This window comes from Ambystoma mexicanum, chromosome 5p, assembly GCF_040938575.1.
Source record: "Ambystoma mexicanum isolate Mex_15411 chromosome 5p, UKY_AmexF1_1, whole genome shotgun sequence".
NCBI classification, from domain to species: domain Eukaryota; kingdom Metazoa; phylum Chordata; class Amphibia; order Caudata; family Ambystomatidae; genus Ambystoma; species Ambystoma mexicanum.
This window is the reverse complement of record NC_090930.1, coordinates 28,498,662-28,516,244: the sequence shown is the minus strand read 5'-3', so window position 1 is coordinate 28,516,244 and position 17,583 is coordinate 28,498,662. Positions and strand designations below refer to the sequence as shown.

General features: G+C 43.5%; 1 protein-coding gene across 1 annotated transcript in view; it reads left to right on the top strand.

Moving 5' to 3' along the window:
- The window catches only part of LOC138480686 (mitochondrial ornithine transporter 1-like), a 626,425-nt gene that overhangs the window by 190,255 nt on the left and 418,587 nt on the right, over positions 1-17,583 (top strand). The window contains exon 2 of the mRNA XM_069612363.1: positions 6,603-6,727. Coding sequence (XP_069468464.1) covers positions 6,658-6,727 — 70 coding nt within the window. The 5' untranslated portion in view covers positions 6,603-6,657. The remainder of the gene's footprint in view (positions 1-6,602; positions 6,728-17,583) is intronic.

Genomic DNA, 17,583 nt, shown 5'->3' with positions numbered 1-17,583 from the left:
CTAAAGAACGCAAAGCGTTGCATTCTTAGCTCTGGGCAATATAATACCAAATGTATTAGTGTCTCGGTCTCAGTACTATTTCCACAAAAACGACACGTAGGATCATATTTTAGAGAGCTGTCCTGAATAGGTTGTATTTCACGTGTCAATATAACATTCATTCTGAAATCCATGAATTTATTTCTTGTATTTGTAGTAGGAAAGCAGCAGAACTAAGGCTCGGCGGTTCCCACTTCCTTTTGACAAGAAATCAAGTGCCTGTAGAGACAATTCAACAATTTCTCCATGTTATTTACCCAGTCTCACCTTTTTGGATGATTTATTTTTTTGCTCCCTTTGGATTGCAAGGCAAAGATTCAAGTGATAACGCTATAACCCCCAAAGTCTTTATACAATATGTATGTAAATAAAACCCTTTTTCAATGTGCCATCACACATCTCGCTACTCAATTTAGCATAAAGGCTTCTCTCTGGGCTTTTATAGAATTTCCTAAAGAGGGATAATCTAAGCCAAATAACCATACTTCGTATCGATTGCAGGCCCTTTCATATTTGATGGCACCGAAAGGCACACACTTAGGGAGGCAATAGAATACAGAGTGGCATAGTGTACCTTCCATAGAGCACAATACCGGTAATATCCAAGTTGGAAATAATTCTAAGCCATAACAGTTTGGGAATCACTTTAGTCAGGTAGAACTTCCTCACTGGCAATGTAGAGAATTTTCCAAATTTCCCATCTAATCTTCATCTGTCTAGCTAGCAAACGGATCTGATCTTTCAGGTAATTTCTGTAAAACACCTTAGTATGCTTTGATAAGATAACCTAAATAAACCATGGCAGGTCTAACTTGCAGTCTACAATTGCCTATAGACCATTTAAAAGGGATACCTCGTTTCTTTTTGCTTATTTTTAAGATCACAGATTTCTGTGGGTTGGCAATTAAATTATTTGCTTTCATATATAAGTCAAAGGCTGTTAGCAGATGCTGTAATCCTATAGGAGTTTGATCGATTTAGTAAAAAATGGTCTGCATATGCTACCCATGACACATTACCCCCATATTCGTGGAGGTACAAACGAGGCACTAGATGGGGGAGTAGCGACATCTGCAACATATATGTTAAATAGGCAGGGAACAAATATGCAACGCTGCCTAAGACTGTTTTCAATTGGGATGGAACAAGATAGTAGACCCTGGTTGTTCAGCCTCACCTTTATAGAAGAGTCCTCATGCAAATGTATTCATATTCGTTATAAAGGTATAGGTAGGCGCAATTCTGCCCACAAGGTTGTTTGATCTACCCTATCAAAGGCCATGGAAAGATCCATGGAAACTAATATATACATATTAGTTTCCCCGACCATACTGCCTGCTGAAGACTGCATAGCACGATACCTCTGCAATCAGTGCCCAAGAATTTGCGGAATCAGATATGATTATGGGACAAAATATGATTAGTAGTACACCACAGTTCAATATGCTCTAATATCACTACCAAATATCTTTTACATCTGCGTCCATAATGGCAATTGGGCGGTAATTAAGGGGGAAAGATGTATTGCTCTTTTTTAAATATAGGCACTCAAAGGAGGTTCTCCAAGAGTTTGGTATAGACATAGTAGACTTACTGTCCTTAAATAGTAGACCCAATATTGATGACCATAGGGCTGCATTCTCCTTAAACGCTAAATTGGTAATAGAGTTAGGGCCGCAGGCTTTAGAAGGTTTTGCCCTATTAATTGCCAGTTCTACAGCTCTCTTGTTTTAGTATTTACCAACATTTTATCCATCATAGTAGACTGAGGAGATATAGATTTGTACAGTTTTACAAAGTGGTCCTGCCAAGATTATTCAGACCTGGGATTAGTCTGAATGACCATTTGATTCATCTCCATTTCATGGAGAAGTTAGTGGAGTTGTTATATTATTTCAAGGCTGCCATCATGGCCGCCACGTCCCTTTCAGCCAGTTATTCCTCCTCTGCCATCATGGCCGCCGCGTCCCTTTCAGCCAGTTCTTCCCCCCTCTGGCCATGTCCTCCTCAGATGAAGATCAAGACTTGAGGCTACGCATGTCTTTTCTGATCCCTCTTTTCATATTTTTAACCGTAATGTCAAATTTATGGGAATCATTTTTAATATATATATATATATATATATATATATATATATATATATATATATATATATATATTCGTAAATATGAGACAAAAAAGGCAATTTATTCATCCTGTGCCCCATAACTACTACTCACAAAGTCCTTTAGGACCAACTTATTTAATATTTACATCTTACTGTTATGCCAAGTTAGGCGATTACAACCTTCTTTGGCCCGAACAGAAACCGTAAAACAATCTCTAGAACATAGGGGGAAAAGGCCATTAAATTTTAAGCTCAGCATAGCATGTTCGCTATAAAAGTTGTCAGAATTAAATTTGAAGCCAATTTATGCAGATGTTTGGAAAGAAATATGTAGTCTGACTGATGCAGCATTTCAGCTTGACCAAGCTGCGGTAACCTGATGGTGATCCTCATTAAGTATTATCAAGCCCCATCCCTCTAGGAATAATCGCCATTTCTCTCCCTGTATCCTCTTCTGTTACTCAGAATACAGGATCCAAGGGACTCATCAGAGGTGAGTACTTCTTCGATTTCATTTAAGACATTTTGATTTTCAGGAATAAGGTGTTCAATATCTGAGTACAAGTTGGACAAACTGAGTTGAAATCCCCAATATTGCATTTACGGCCCAGTGGTATTAGTAAGATTCTCTGACGGGGTCCAATATAAGTTGATCAAAAGTATATACATTCCTGTTCTCCCAAACACTGAAATTGCTCCTGCAAGTAAGCCTTTCGACAGTCTCCAGGTTTCCAAAGTATTAATATCCATCCCAGATTTTATAGCAATTAGGAGCCCGTCAGCAGGACCTTGTTTGGCAGGTTCTACTATTATTTGATAGCCGTGAAAAACAAGATACCCAAACATCTATATTTCTTGAAGAAATATATCATCAAATTTGCACAAATTACTACAAAGGTAGGGGTAATTATACAACAAAGAGCCTCTAACATTCCGAGAAAGGAGTGCCAAATGACCCTCATCGTTGAAGGGTCCTTTTATTTCCTGAGTTGAGAGATGGCATTGCGAAGAGACAGGGCAAGCCAACGTAAATTATTTTTCCCCTTAGATTCACCTCCGGGGGTTAAGTTACCCCCTTCTTCGGTATGTACTTCATTTAAATCACCCATAATTGGCCTCGCATCATACTGTGCGCCACCCTCAGAAAATGAGATCACATCACAACCCATTCTGTGGAGAATCACTGCCTCTTGTATATCGTACGGCAGGGAATGACCAATCTGACATAATCCTAATGTGTTGGGTGTGTAAAATCAACCAGTTTAATGTCGTTAGAATTGACAAATCGAAGGGCAGAAATTTCAGTGAAAGAGCCAGTATATATGATCTAGTTAAGGAGTTCAGACCCCCTTTATCAAACATGTAATTAAGAATAATACTAGGCTCTTCTGGATATGCTAGCTCTCATCGGGAAATCCCTGTCTGTAAAGGAGTGGTTAGTGCAACTCTGCTGACACGGTTTTAAAATAAGATCAGCCGTGGTTGCAGTGTCAGCATTCTGGTTCGGTGCGGAAAGACACTGCTTTGATCCGTCTAACAAATGATCTTTGACTAATAGGCCCTTGTATGGATCAGTAGACACAATAGGATCAGTTTTAGTAATCTCCTTAGATGGTCTATAGATATATCTCCGACCATCATTCACCGGCCCATTCTGAATTATAGGACCACTTCCCTGAACACCTTAAATATATTCACAGACCTTGAGGCATAATACTTTACACCCCCTTCCAAGTGTTGGTAACCAGCATTATTTAGTTGGGATAAATACAGATGTTCCTTACACAGAATATTTTTCACAATTTCTCTAATTTCCGTTTCCCGTGCACAGTAGCCCTATTTCTGTGTGATATCCCATCTCTAGAGTCTTAGCTATAGCCCGCCCATCAATACACGTTTCAGTTTGGAGGCGTACAGAGTTACTTTCAGTCCTATTTGGCAAAGAAGGGTTAGATTCATTTATCGTATTTGCTACCTCTATATTGGGGCCCCCTCCTGGATCCCCGACATGCAGTGGGGACTGAGTCTGACCTGATTAAATATATCAAACACTGTAGGTTGATACCCTTCCTCCTACCCTTATGTTTCATTGTGTCCATCAATTTCAATTCAGAATTCTTATTAGAGTGGGGAGGAGCATCGATAGTTCCTTGCACCTTTTGTTAACATCACAGGGCTCTTTTATAACCATGGCCCCTTGAACGTTGAGTTCCCCTACCGTTCTGCAATTCGAATCAACCCCATCCACCAACAGTTAATTCCTCTAAGCTCACAATCTTTTAAATCGGAAAGCACAACTTGTCTCAGAAATTTTCTAGAGGAAATATTAAAAAATGGCAGTAGTTTAATATTATTGTGCTTCTTATTATTTTGTTGCTTTTTGGAAATTATGCTGCAGACTCCCTCTCTGTTGGGGCAGGCCCCATTGCTGTTTGCAGGTGTGGGGATCACAACATCCCATGGGCATATGGGCTTGATTGTATTTACAGGTTTAGTTTGGTTAATCCGGTCTGTCTGCGACACAGAAACCCCAACAAATGCACTTTATTCACTAATGCAGGGCCTAGATTGAGTCATCTTTTTTTCCCTCCCTAACCACGTAGATGAGCGAGGCTAGTAAGGTAGATATTTCTAATAGACACTTGGAGTGAGTTTTCAATTCCTTTAACATGTCCTCTTGCAAGGATTGCATAACCTTATAATTACAGCACCACTGATCGTCTAGTTTGGATGCTTTATCTGGCCATTGTGCGGAAGTGGGTGAGAGCTCCCCCTGCCCTACTTCCTCTAAATGCTCTGATAGTGCCAACAAAGAGATCTCTCCCGTTGAAAACAGGGGAGGAGTTTTTAGCAAAGACATGTTGAGAACCGAAGCTGGAGGCAACACCTTTGCTGCCGCTTCTATCCCCATTACTGATTCTGGATGGGTTAAGGCAACGACCCTATGTCCTCCACTGGAATCAGATGGGGGTCTTTGGGCATGATATTGTTTGATGCACCCTTCACAGGGACCTCCATGTTGGAGCTATTTCCTTCCTATCTTAAGAGAGCCAAATTAGAACCGACTGGTTTCAGGGAGGGGGAAATAGGCCGGGCCATTGCCCGAGAAACTATTCCTTCTGGACAGGATGGCAACTTAAACCTTTAGCATTAGATGTCGGAATGCGAACCCTCTTTCTACAAAGCAACCCCTTGCACCTTGCCACAAGCCAGCAAACAGCCAACATCACTCTGGAGGCACTCCGGGATGGGCGCGACCCAAGCCCAAGTACTGTGCTGGCGGTTTGTGGTCGGGGCTTCAGCCGTATTTTCAGATGAGCATGCTGTTCAGAATGAAGAAGGGGGAAAAAACAAAACAGAAGACCTTTTTGGCTTTGGGTCCAATACTAAGTCCATAGATACAATACATTGTCCTATAAGTGTAAAGGACCAGGCATATCTTCAATAGCTGGTCACGCTTCCACTTTGTTACACGCAAATGAAAAGCAAAATAAGATGCTGGAATTAATCTGGAGCAGCGTCTCCAGCCAGGCAGCCAACAGTACTCTGGAGGCACTGCAGAATGCTGGAGAAATACAGTTACAGGTAAATAAATAAGACTTCCCTTTAGTTTGGTTAGGTAGGGAAAGTGAGGCATTTTGATATCATATCTGTTATAATAAAATTGCATATTTTGCACAAATATCAAACAGTTGTACGACTCACATTGCTGACCTCTTACAATACCCTTGCACAGTCCTGGAGGGAGTACGATAGAAAAGGCCTCAGCCTTTAGGCCCTCACCAAAAGCTTAGGGGAGACAAAGATGGGGTTACAGATCTGTACTTTTGGCTCCTACCTTTGGGAATAGGGAAGCCGGAGCTAGGGTGGAGGGGGCCCACAGATCGAGGGACAAGTTAGGGAAACTGATTAGAATGGAGCATCAGACAACCTTCATGGAAAGGGGAAAGCACGATTTTGAAATATTGTTATTCAAATCTCTTGCATATCTTTGCAAGTCTGGTGACACAAGAGAACGAGGGATACAGTTAACATAATAGAGGCTAGCAGGTGGAGACCAGGTATGAACTAAGGGAAGTTATGAATAGGTGCACTTTATCTTCTTATGTGCACTTTATCTTCTTTGTGGAAAGGTAAGCGGTAGGGATAAGGCTTGACTGCTTCGCGGGCAGACTTCCAGATCTTAGTGCGAAATAAGGCACTGCCTGGGAGGCATTTTTGGCTTATTAAAAAACAGAAGAATTTGCTGAAATGTGTGGAGTTTAAGATTTGTAACAGATTTGCCTAGCCCTCGTTATTTGGTTCTGTCCATAAGGGGCCTTAAAACACTGTGCCCGTCTCTATCGCGTCTCTAGACTTAGACAGCTGAATGCAGTTGCCCAGTCTGAGTCACGGGGAATCACAGACTCTATTCTCTCTTGGGACCTGTATAACTGTTTTCACTTTTCTTTTCCAGTTGTTTTTACCACCTGGGTTTGCCAACTGGTTTCTTTTTGTGGCAGTCGGCTGCAATGTCCTTGGAAGAACCCCACGTACGCCCAGCGGTGCTAAATGTGATTAATATGATTTCGGGAGCCATGGGTATGTATGAGCCACTCTTGAAGGAAATGAATACTGGGATTTTGAACAGTTCTAGAGTACTATGTTATTTAATTGCTGCACTTTAGATTAATGTCTTGCTGTGTATTCAGTTGTAGCATATTCTGATGTCCTCATTAAACACCAAGCTTTCTCTCGTTTTGTTGGCAGCAGATGCCAGTTTCCATGCGCAGCACTTTAGCAAATCTAGCAGCAGGGCAGATACTTTACTGGTCTTTGAGGCCACTAGAATTACTCATGACGGTTCTGCACAAAGGTAGATGTAAAAGTGTATTGTGGTGCGCTCTGCGTGAGATGCTATGATTATGTTAATTCCCACTATCCGCACAAACCTGTACCTGGAAAGCAGCAACCTTACAATCCTCCCAACATTTCTTCATGTTCTTATTTGCTCCAGAGATCCACATATATCAGCATTCATCTTCACCTCTCTTGACAAACGCCACGCTTTTTATTTCACTACTCCTTTTGAGTTTTAGAAAATGTATATTCCCTTTTTCTGTTCAAACCTTTATTTAGGGTTTTACTATGCGCAACATGGATGTAGAACGCTTCAAGGCACAAAGCTGCATGTTCATGTATCTCACTCCATTCAACATGTGAAATCTTTGTGTGATTTCCACTTGACTCTTCTACTACTTATATCTGTGACGCTCAAAGTCCACAATGCACAACTTCTTTTCAACCACAGACATCCAGCTGGTTGTGACGAATCTGGACAATTCGACCCTTCTCCCCATAAGGCAGCCATCCCTTTGAGGCTAGGGAGGTGAGCCAGCTACATAAAACCCTCTCTAGGGGCCTGGGCAGGTGGGACCTCACTGGGAGTGGCTCCCCTCTTGGGGCAAGGACTCCCATTTAAATAAGGAACTCCAAGTCCAAACCACCATGTCTGCATACATGGATGTGGAAAAGACCTTGGCATTCTCCTTTACAACCATTAGTAACCAAGATCTTTCTTCGATTGTTGGCTTCAAGTAATGCTGAATATCGCCTGAAGGCCATGATCAAGGAAGACTCCTCATTTCTTGTTTCTGATGTATTTAAAGAGAGCGTGGACTGTGAATGGAGGAAACACTCCCACGGAGGGAGGAGAGCAACATCTACGCAGAGGCACCCTCTGCAGCAACTTCGTCCTAGAGGGGCAGAGTCACGTTGAGGCGCAGAGCCAGCAGTGGCGTGAGTGGAGAGAGAACCGCTAGCTGTAGGCTGGATGGTGGCTGCCTTTTCTGAGCAAGAGGCTCCGGTCAATGAACGAGACTCGATGGGAAGACCAGCCTCCTCTGGTGGTGCGGCCACTGACCATCAGTGTTGGGCTTGGAGCTCAGCAGCAGACACCGAGACTGGAGAGGAGCCTTGATCGCCGAGCTCCACCCGACAAGCACCTGCTTTGCTGAAAGCGGCACCGTTCAGAACACCATCTATGTCAATTTGGGGACATTAGAAACCCCTAAAACAGTTGCTTTCACGGAGAACTGAAACCGACGCAGGTACGGAAAACAGTGTGAAAGGGAAATGAACTGTGTATGTCATTGCTGGAACAGCTGCCAAAAGTATGAGAATGAAAGAGAAGCTAATGGGCATAAGGCTCCACTAAAACAGTGTAAAAGGGATCTGAACATTGTACGTCAAGGCTGGAATAGTCGATCAGGCTATTGAATATTGCAATTGTGAAACTGACATCCACTAGAGAACCGCAGGACATTGAGGAATCCCAATACCCCTAAGCTGGGAGAGTGAGAAGTGTCTTACTAAGTGATCCTGAATGGATTTGGACATTTGAAAATAAAACCTGAGAAAAATATAAGAAGGAACCTTTTATTTTTTTATTTTTATTTAATCAAAGGGGGACTGTAAACCCCATACAATCATAATTTCTCCAAAGAGCCTATATCTGAAGATTGTGAAATCTAAACCGTTGCACACTAAAGAACAGGTAGACTTTGAGCAAGTCTACTACAATTTGAGCAGGTAGAAGTACACACTGAGGCTGTTGTGCAAGCCTCCACTTTTCCTTTAGTTGGGTTTTTTCAAATGTGGTATGGCCAGTTGGTGGTAAAGATTTGGACAAAAGACTTTTACTTTGGACTGGACGCGCACCCTTAGTTTTTATTTTGCTAGATAGTGAACTTCCCTGATAGCTATAGGACTAGTTGGGTGTTTTTTCTTTTAATTCAAATAAAACCCTTGAATGTGTCAGTAACTTGTCCGGCTCATGCTTCTGGTTCTCCACATAGGGCACAAAAAAGCTGTAAAATGGGCAGCAATTTTAATCAGTTTGTCACTGACTGTCACTGTCAAGCTACTCTCAAGAGTACTGCAGACCATCCACAGGCTACTCTCTGGCAGTTATCGATCATTGCCCTGCATGCTATGCCAAATCCACCAACCCAGCTGTAATGTAAACCCTGTCTACCTCAGTTCATGGTTTGCAGCAGAGTTTGGAGTTTAATGCGGCAAGAAAAGCAAGTGGGAGAGTTGTTAATGTTATGTGGACATTGTCTAATCATCTGCGCACCCCCTGTGGATTGTGATGAATCTGATGGTGTCCTCACTCTTTTCCCTGATCCTGCTGGTGACTATATTGCAGGAGGATCAAATGGGGTGGGAGGGCAATCCTCAAGGGAGCGGCACAATATCATCAGACGAGCCATGGTATCCCCCTTTTTCCTTTTTAGGTATACCCGCTTCATTCCCCATTCCCTAATGGCATATTGTCAGAACTCTCTTCACCCACCCACGGAAGCAACTAAGAATACCTTCCCATGCTCTGCTTATCACCAAGAACTGACTTCCCTTTCTATGAATGTAAAAGTACTGTGACGAGAATCCTGAATGCAGTAGTGAAGATCGATAAAGGCCAGAAGCACAAGCTGTGCTCTAGTGGTTGCGAGTGCATAATTGGTGCTGGGAAATTTAAAACACTGAACCAACTGAAAGGAGGGCAATGCTGGCTGGGAGAATCCCATCCTCTCGGTAGTGATCAAGATGCCGCTGTGATGCTGGGAAGACGGTGGAGCCAACCGGCTCATGGAGAAGGCAAAGGGAAGAAGACTGCACGAGCCGGTCAACCATTAGGATGCCATGAGAGGAAGAGACGGGAAGACTTGCTGGTGTTCGCGGGTACCGGAGAGTAGCATCCACGCCGCTCAAACATGGAGAAGTCTATAGCAGGCAAACTGGAGCTGCGAGGGATGCCGAAGCCACCGAGCGAGGTTGCCGAACCCAGAGAGAAGGACCGGGATGCTGAAGAACTGCTGCATGCTTACTGCTGGAGAACCAGTCACTTTGGCAACCCTACCAAAGGCAAATGAGAATAAATGAAGCCTACGAGACAGATTGTGAGACTTGATATTTACAAAAGATAAATAACGGAATGAATATAAGATATTGTCACGTTTGCAAGTGTGTCAAGTGAAGCCCATGCGAAAGCCCTGGCAGGAGAGTAGACCAGGCAGATTCAAGTTTGCAAGTGTGTAAAGTAGATCCCATGAGAAAGGAGGAAGCATCGGGTATAGCCGAAGACCATGTTGTAACTACTTTACATAGAGGAGACGAAACCTGGCAAGGGAATACACCAGGTATCCTATGAAACTAAGAATAATGGGCACGTTTTTTTTTCTCCATACAAATCATTTATGCTGAACAGAGAAGTCTAAGGAAGGCTCCTAGCCTTAAAGTCATCCAATTGGGAACATTTTGTGTTGGAATTACCTTTCCTTTTGAGCTCGGAACATTTGTGTACACTTCAAGGCCAAGACATTACCCTTTTCACCTTTATGAATTATTTTTGGAATGGGAGGCCTGAAAAGACTTTTGGACATAGGACATTTTGCTTTGGACATCATGACATCGGACAGACCCTTAATTTTGGTTTAGGCAAGGAAATGCCTCTTGGAGAAGGTGAGGCTTTTTCCGAGCCCCTTTTTGTTTGAAATAAGTCTGTAGCCAAAACTATGACCTCTGTGTCCGCGTCTCATTCCTGGCTCCTCACAGGTGCTACCAGAATTGTTTCTATAACCGTTTAGATTTGTGGTTCTACAATGCAGAGCTATTAAACCTGTATTTTGTATTCATTGTTGCCCCTGGAGACACCCTTTGTAGCCTAATTTTATAAGAATGCTGATCTGTTTAGCAAGAGATGATTCCATAATTAAAGACACACGATTTCATTAGTGTAGTTTTATAAATATGCATCTTTTGTACGTATATCAAACAAGCAATGTTACATTGTTAAAACGCATGTAAAACCAAGATTGCATTACAAAAAGGAATTCACTTCCAGCATAATTAATACACATTAAACCATAAATAATAGTCCACAATTCTAACTTGCATCTAATTCTTTTCCCTATATCGGTCACATGTGTACATTAATTTGAAACCCAATAAAGTAAAATGAGTACAATTCTATGAGTGACAAAGAAGCCCTTTAAAGTGAATCCAATATACTAGTTTAATTCCATCATAAACATTTAAAAATTACATTGGTGCAGAAGAGTTTTTCAACCAAACGCGATAGCATTGCCGACAGGAAATGCACTTGCTTTTAGGGGGAATCCCTCCCTATCCCATAGTTGAATGAAGAAATCTGAAAACAAATTAAGGTATTCGTGAACCATTCCATGAAGATATTGTTCATTATGTAAATAGTCCAACCAAACTAAATTACTGAAAAGAAAATCCAGAGTAAACAGTCCCCTGTACTAACAATGCTGGCAAGCCATCTTTAAGTCCATGCGACGAAGCGCCAGATGATTGGATACATGAACCAAAAGACAGTTCCATCAACTAAGGACCAATACAGTGCGTCATCCATTAGTGACATTTATAGGCGATATATGATTACTATGATCCGTGTGATAATTGTGAATTATGCTGTAAGCTTTTCAGCATCTGCCGTCTTCTGGAGCCCATAAGAAAATAATCCTGATGTAAATTTGTATCTTGAGAAGAGTCTTAAAAAGATACATTAAACATTACAAAGTTACATATAGCCATTGCGTTGAAAACCTGGACTAGTCGAGGCCTTTCCCCCACACATAATGGAGAATTGAATAATATTGGCTTTCACCTTCATCTTGCTTGCTGTAACTTGAATATTTGGGAGCCAGGACCAGTTTTTTGAAAAAGGTACTCACAAGTACTTTTTATCTAGTTTGGCAATATAGTCTTTCCCCCATCAATATTTCACTTGGGCAGACCACCTTGCTGAACCTCCAAAGATTACTGTTCTGCTCTTTTCCTGATTTCGTTCTAGTCTTATGTACTAAATATTCAGTTGCTGCTCTTATTCTTCTAATTACGCCATTTTTTGTCCTGTCCAATATGACTATATCTGTAAACTGGAGGATACCAATCTCCCTCTCTGCAAGGTTAGGTGGGAAAGCTTGTCTGTTGGACCAACATGCTCCATATCAGCGAAATATAAAAAAATAGTAAGAATGTACCTCTAACTCACTCTTCTCTCAATTGAAAAAGCTTTGATAAGCTACTTATTGCCCAGTGTCTCGGTTTTCCTTGAGCATCCTTAGACCGGGCTAATAATGAATAATGGTTAAAAGCCCTTCTGACAGACCCATCTTTATCTGCTTGATCCATAACTCTCTAATAATTGTCGGAGGTTACACTCGAGTCTAAGAAAATAATTGTTAAAAATATGAATAGAAATAATATATGCAATAACCCAAAAACGAAATATATAACTTACCAGACTCAAAATAACTAAAGAAAAGAAAACCCATATAAATTAAAGCATTGACAAATAAGGCAAACTAAATTGATGCAAAGTTCATAGAAAAAAAACAGTAAAATGAATCTCTTTATTCAGACCATAGGTCTGTTGTCTATCATTCAAAGCATCACAAGCTCTAAACGTCTCTAGGTAATGCTGCCAGTACATGTGGACGATGTGCTGCTTCCAAAACATGAAACTGTAGTTGTGACAAAGAATATCCCTTTTTCTAGGAAACGTCTGAATAGTTGAAATTTACAGTTACTTGAATGGAGACTTTTATTTTCAATAACGTGAATGGAGACTTATTTTCAATAATGAAAATGTTGATCTTTCAAACGGATTGTCCTCTCATATATTCCTCATGTTTTGATATATCCATATCCTGCTTTAGCTACTTTGAAAATGTTTCCAGCATGGGGCTCTGTGCGTCGATGTCTGTCGACTCGATGTCCCTCAAGGGCATTCGTCTCGATGTCTCATCACAAGCAAGTATGTAGCGCACGCAGCGACCGTTGGCTTCAGTTCTGTTTAAGAAATGCCATGACTGTAGGGGGAAAATTGTCCCTCACGCACCCCCATCGGGTGTGTCTATTGCGTCTCGGATCCGATCACGAGACATTGGAGTGTGAAACCTGCCTTTCGATGACCGTGAAAGCCCTGAAATAACATAAAGGGAAGTCAGCTGAAGGTAGGTCACATAAATCCCTTCTGACAACTGTCAAAAAAGCGATCTTCCGACGAGTGGCGGGGCCAATCTCCTTGTCAGAAGAAAGCTAAAAGATGATCTCGATCTAGGGGTGCGTCACTTCACGATGTAGGAAGAAGAGGTGTTGCAGGTCGCCATCTTAATTATCAAGTTCCTCCCCTAAACAGGTTACTTGCCCGACCAAATCGGTCCCACCGGCTGAATGGGAGAGATTCAGACTGCGGCCTCAACCCCCTCGAAGAAGAGGAGTAATAGTCCTGCTCATGTCGAGGGGAAACCCGACCAAGAAAGGGCAAAAGACAAAATCTGTGCGCACTCAAGCCCAGGTGTCCAGGAAAAACTCCTCGAACCTCCGGAGGTTCCATCGAAATGAGAAGAAACTCCTACAAAAGGATAATCTTAGAGGCCGAAAGAGTGGACATCCTTGTTAAAAAAATCTTAGACGCCACAGTTGTCAAACTTCGACGCTGTCACTGACACATGTGACCATCTTCGAAGGGTGTGGAAAGAAACTAGAGATTCTTTTCTCTCATTGCCAAGAAAATTCTTTTTGAAGTCTTTCTTCAATTTATGAGGAACATGAGCCCTCATCTGATGATTCACAACCTTTTGGGTTGCAATATGGGACAGTGTTCCAGAGGCTCTATCTGAGCAGTTGAGGATGAAAGATCTATATGAGACTCTGCAAACTGCAAGTGGGATAGACGATTCTACCTGAATTTGGAAGACCAGATCCCTCAGACCATGCTCATGAGTCGTATAGACAATTAATGTCTAGAGTTATTGAATATCAAGGATGGAGTAGACCTGCACCACATTTCGAGCAGGATAATCTGACAGTTTAGATAAGTGACCCCAGGAGGACCCTATTCTTTCCATGTAGCCTTACAAAGGCGCATCAATGCCAACTGGGAAACGCGCTAAATGAATTCCAGCGGTAAAATACAAGAAGCAGAGACCCCTTTTACCTGAGCAAGCCTCCTACTCCAGAAAGTCTGTTACAGGCCGCCACATCCACATCAAAACAGACTGCATACCCAATGATTCCCCCAGACAGAGAAGACCAACGCTATGATGCCATAGCAAAGAAGGTCTTCTCTGCTTGGAGTATGGCCCTGAAGTCGACAAATGCCACATGTGCACTGGCTACATTTACCCTATGGAAATGCATAGCATGGCGCCTGAACATATACCCGAAGTTGAAGAAATACTTAAAAAAAATATATTGATAAGGATGGGAAGGACACAATTTGAGAATCTCTTCTGACTGGTCTCGACTCTGCGGACAATAGCAGCAGAGCTATGACGGCTAGCATTGTAATGTGCAGATTTGCCTGGTTAAGGATTTGCTCCTGATGTGTAATCAAGACTTCTTAACAAGCCCTTTGACGGCACACATTTATTTGGCAGCAAGGCTGACAAGAGCCTTGGGAAGTTGCAGACGTCCAAAGCGGCAGCAAAATACCTTGGTGCTGCAATCTGACATCCGCAAGCTCGCCCCAGTGGAACAGCTTGCAGGCCGGTCCTTTCGCTATTATTCCTCCGCTGGAAGAGGAGAGGACTGGCGAGTCAAAGAGGTCAGCGAACATTCCCCCATGGTGGTCGGGGGAGAGGTGCTAAGACCACCCAGACACTGGCTACTTAAACCTCAGCCACTGCATCGGCCGCCTCAAAACCTCTGAGGCCTTAGTCCACAAAACCCTGGTGGGCGGCAGACTCGCAGCATCTGCAAGAATGGCAGGGTATTAATTCTGATGCATGGGCTTTGGACTCCTGACTGCAATCCTGTGTAAAAGTGATGCCATAGCTTTAACAAAAGCTATATCTTATCAGGCACGGCACAGAGTGCCTGCGTTGAGTCAAGTCATTTGCCAGTCAGCTGTTGGGAGGCATAAGGCGGCCAGCTCGGTGACTATGGACAAAGACTCCCTCTGCGGAAGGGTTCTTGGAAGCTGGTGAAACGTGATAGCACTGCAGGGGATGTGAGGGAGCCCAGAAGTATCGGACAGAAGGAGGACTCTGCGAAGTGCGGAACATCTGGGCTCTCCAAGCGTGGCTCATCCCTTGCTAAAATTAAAAGCCACCTCTGCGCAAAAAGCCTCAACTATTTAAAAAAAGTTGCTACATCTGATGCTGACCGATGTACCGACTGAACCTGGTAAGACGGCAAGCTTAGCGGTTTTTGATGATCGGTATATATCGCCCGCTCTGCATATATTTGTATTTATTAGTCTTATATAGCGCTTTATACCAAAGCGCTGTACATTTACAACAGGGTACATTTAACATAACAAAAACAGTAACAACAGAAGCAAATTACAATCATGAATCAGTCACCAAAAACAGTATGTAGAGCAATTATTCAGAGGGAGAGGGGAGAGGAGGGGGAGCGCTAGGTGGAAGAGGGAGGGGGGGAGGGTAGGAGGAGGAGGAGGGAAAGGAGGGTGTGGGGTGAGGATGGGGTGGGGGAAAGTGGGGGGAGAGGTTAAGGGGTGCGAGGGGGGGGAGAGAGGAGGGGGTGTCATGGCAGGGAATGGAGGAGAGATTTGAGGGACGTGCGGAAAGAGGAAAAATTGGGAGTAGAGCGGATAGAAAGAGGTAAGGACTTCCAGTAGAGGGGTGGGCCAGGAGTTGGAAGGAGCGGAAACGGGAGGAGGCACAAGGGGCGGGAGGAACAGTGAGGAGGAAGTGGTCAGCAGAACGAAGGGGACGAGAAGGAGTGTAGAAAGAGAAGGGAAGAGGGCTAAGGGGGAGCAAGATCGTGGAGAGATATGAAAACCAGGCAGAGGAAGTGAAATTTAAGTTGAGTGAAAGGGGAGCCAGCCAATGGAGGATAGGGAAGCAGAGATGGAGTCTCAGGGGCAGGGGGGGAGTGGAGACAGAGGGTACGGATGGCAGAGTGATAGATTTGAGGGGGGCAAGATGTGAAGTGGGAAGACCAAAAGGTGGTGAGGAGCAGTAGAAGAGGCGAGAAAAGATAAGGGAGGAGATTAAGAGTTTAGTAGCACAAAAAGTAAGGGAGGGGTGAACCTTGCGAATATTGTAAAGGTGATGGCGACAGGCACAAGAGGTGAGTGAGACATGGTGGGAAAGTGAGAGAAGAGTCAAAGTGAAAGCCTAGGTTAAGAGCATGGGGGGGAGAAAGTAAGATTAGAGGTAGGAAAATGAATGAAAGCAGGAGGAGAGGGAAGGGAGTTGGAAGGGAGAAAACTACTTCAGTTTTGTCAGAGTTAAGGGAAAGAAAGTGAGAAGCCATCCAGTTTTTAATAGCAGTAAGACAGGAGGAAAGTTTAAGGTGGAGGTCAGGAGAGAAGGCAGAGAAGGAAAGAAAGAGCTGCGTGTCATCGACATAGAAATGGTGAGAGATGCCAAAGAGATCACAGGGTCAAGGAGGGAGGTGTAGTGTGAGAATAGGAAAGGACCAAGCACCGAGCCTTGGGGAACTCCGTATTCAAGAGGGTGGGAGGGAGAAGAGCGGCCTCCCCAGGAAACAGTAAAAGAGCGGGAGGAGAAGTAAGGAAAGCCAGTTGAGTACAGTGCCTTTGAAACCAAAGGAGGAGTGTTGAGAAGAAAGGGATGATCGACAGTGTCGAAGGCAGCTGAGAGATCAAGAAGAATAAGGACAGAGGATTTCTTAGTGATGTGCAGAGAGGAGGGAGTTAAGGATGTAAGTCAGGGCAGTTTCAGGAGTGAGAGGATGGAAGGAGAGAGAGATTAGTAACAAAGGATTAGAGCTGTGAGTAGGCGAGGCGCTCAAGAAGTTTAGAGAGGAAAGGGAGAAGTGAGCTAGGGCGGAAGTTGGAGGTGAGCAGGAGATCAGCGGTAGGTTTCTTCAGAATCTGAATGATAGTGGTATGCTTGAAAGCAGAGGGGAAGGAGGCTGAGCAAGCAGATATTGAAGGTTAGGTAGGGAATAAGTAGAGGGAAGATCTTAGGTATAAGAAGGGAGGGGCAGATGGGGCAGATGAGGGATGGGCTTTGGAGAGGAGGATAGAAACGTCCGAAAAGGAGACTGGGGAGAATTCAGTCATGCAAGTAGAGGGTGAGGAGGGAGAAGGGGGAGAGGGCAAGAATGAAGAGGAATGAATTTTTTGGTCGAAGGGCAAGAATCTTTGAGGAGAAGTTGTTTGCGAAGTCAGAGGGGGAGAGGGTAGAGGGATCAGGGGTTGGGGGAGAGAAGACGAGAGAGAGTTTGCAAGATATGACGGGGTGGGAAGCTTGGGAATGAGGAAGGTTTGAGTAGTAGGAGCGTTTTGCTGAGGTGAGACAGGAGACATAGAGGGAGTGATAAGAGAAGTAGGAGGATTGGTTGGAAAGTGATGGAGATTTGAGCCAGTCTTTCTCAAGACGTCGAAGGCGACGTCGCATGGAGAGGAGTTGAGGGGAGAGCCAATG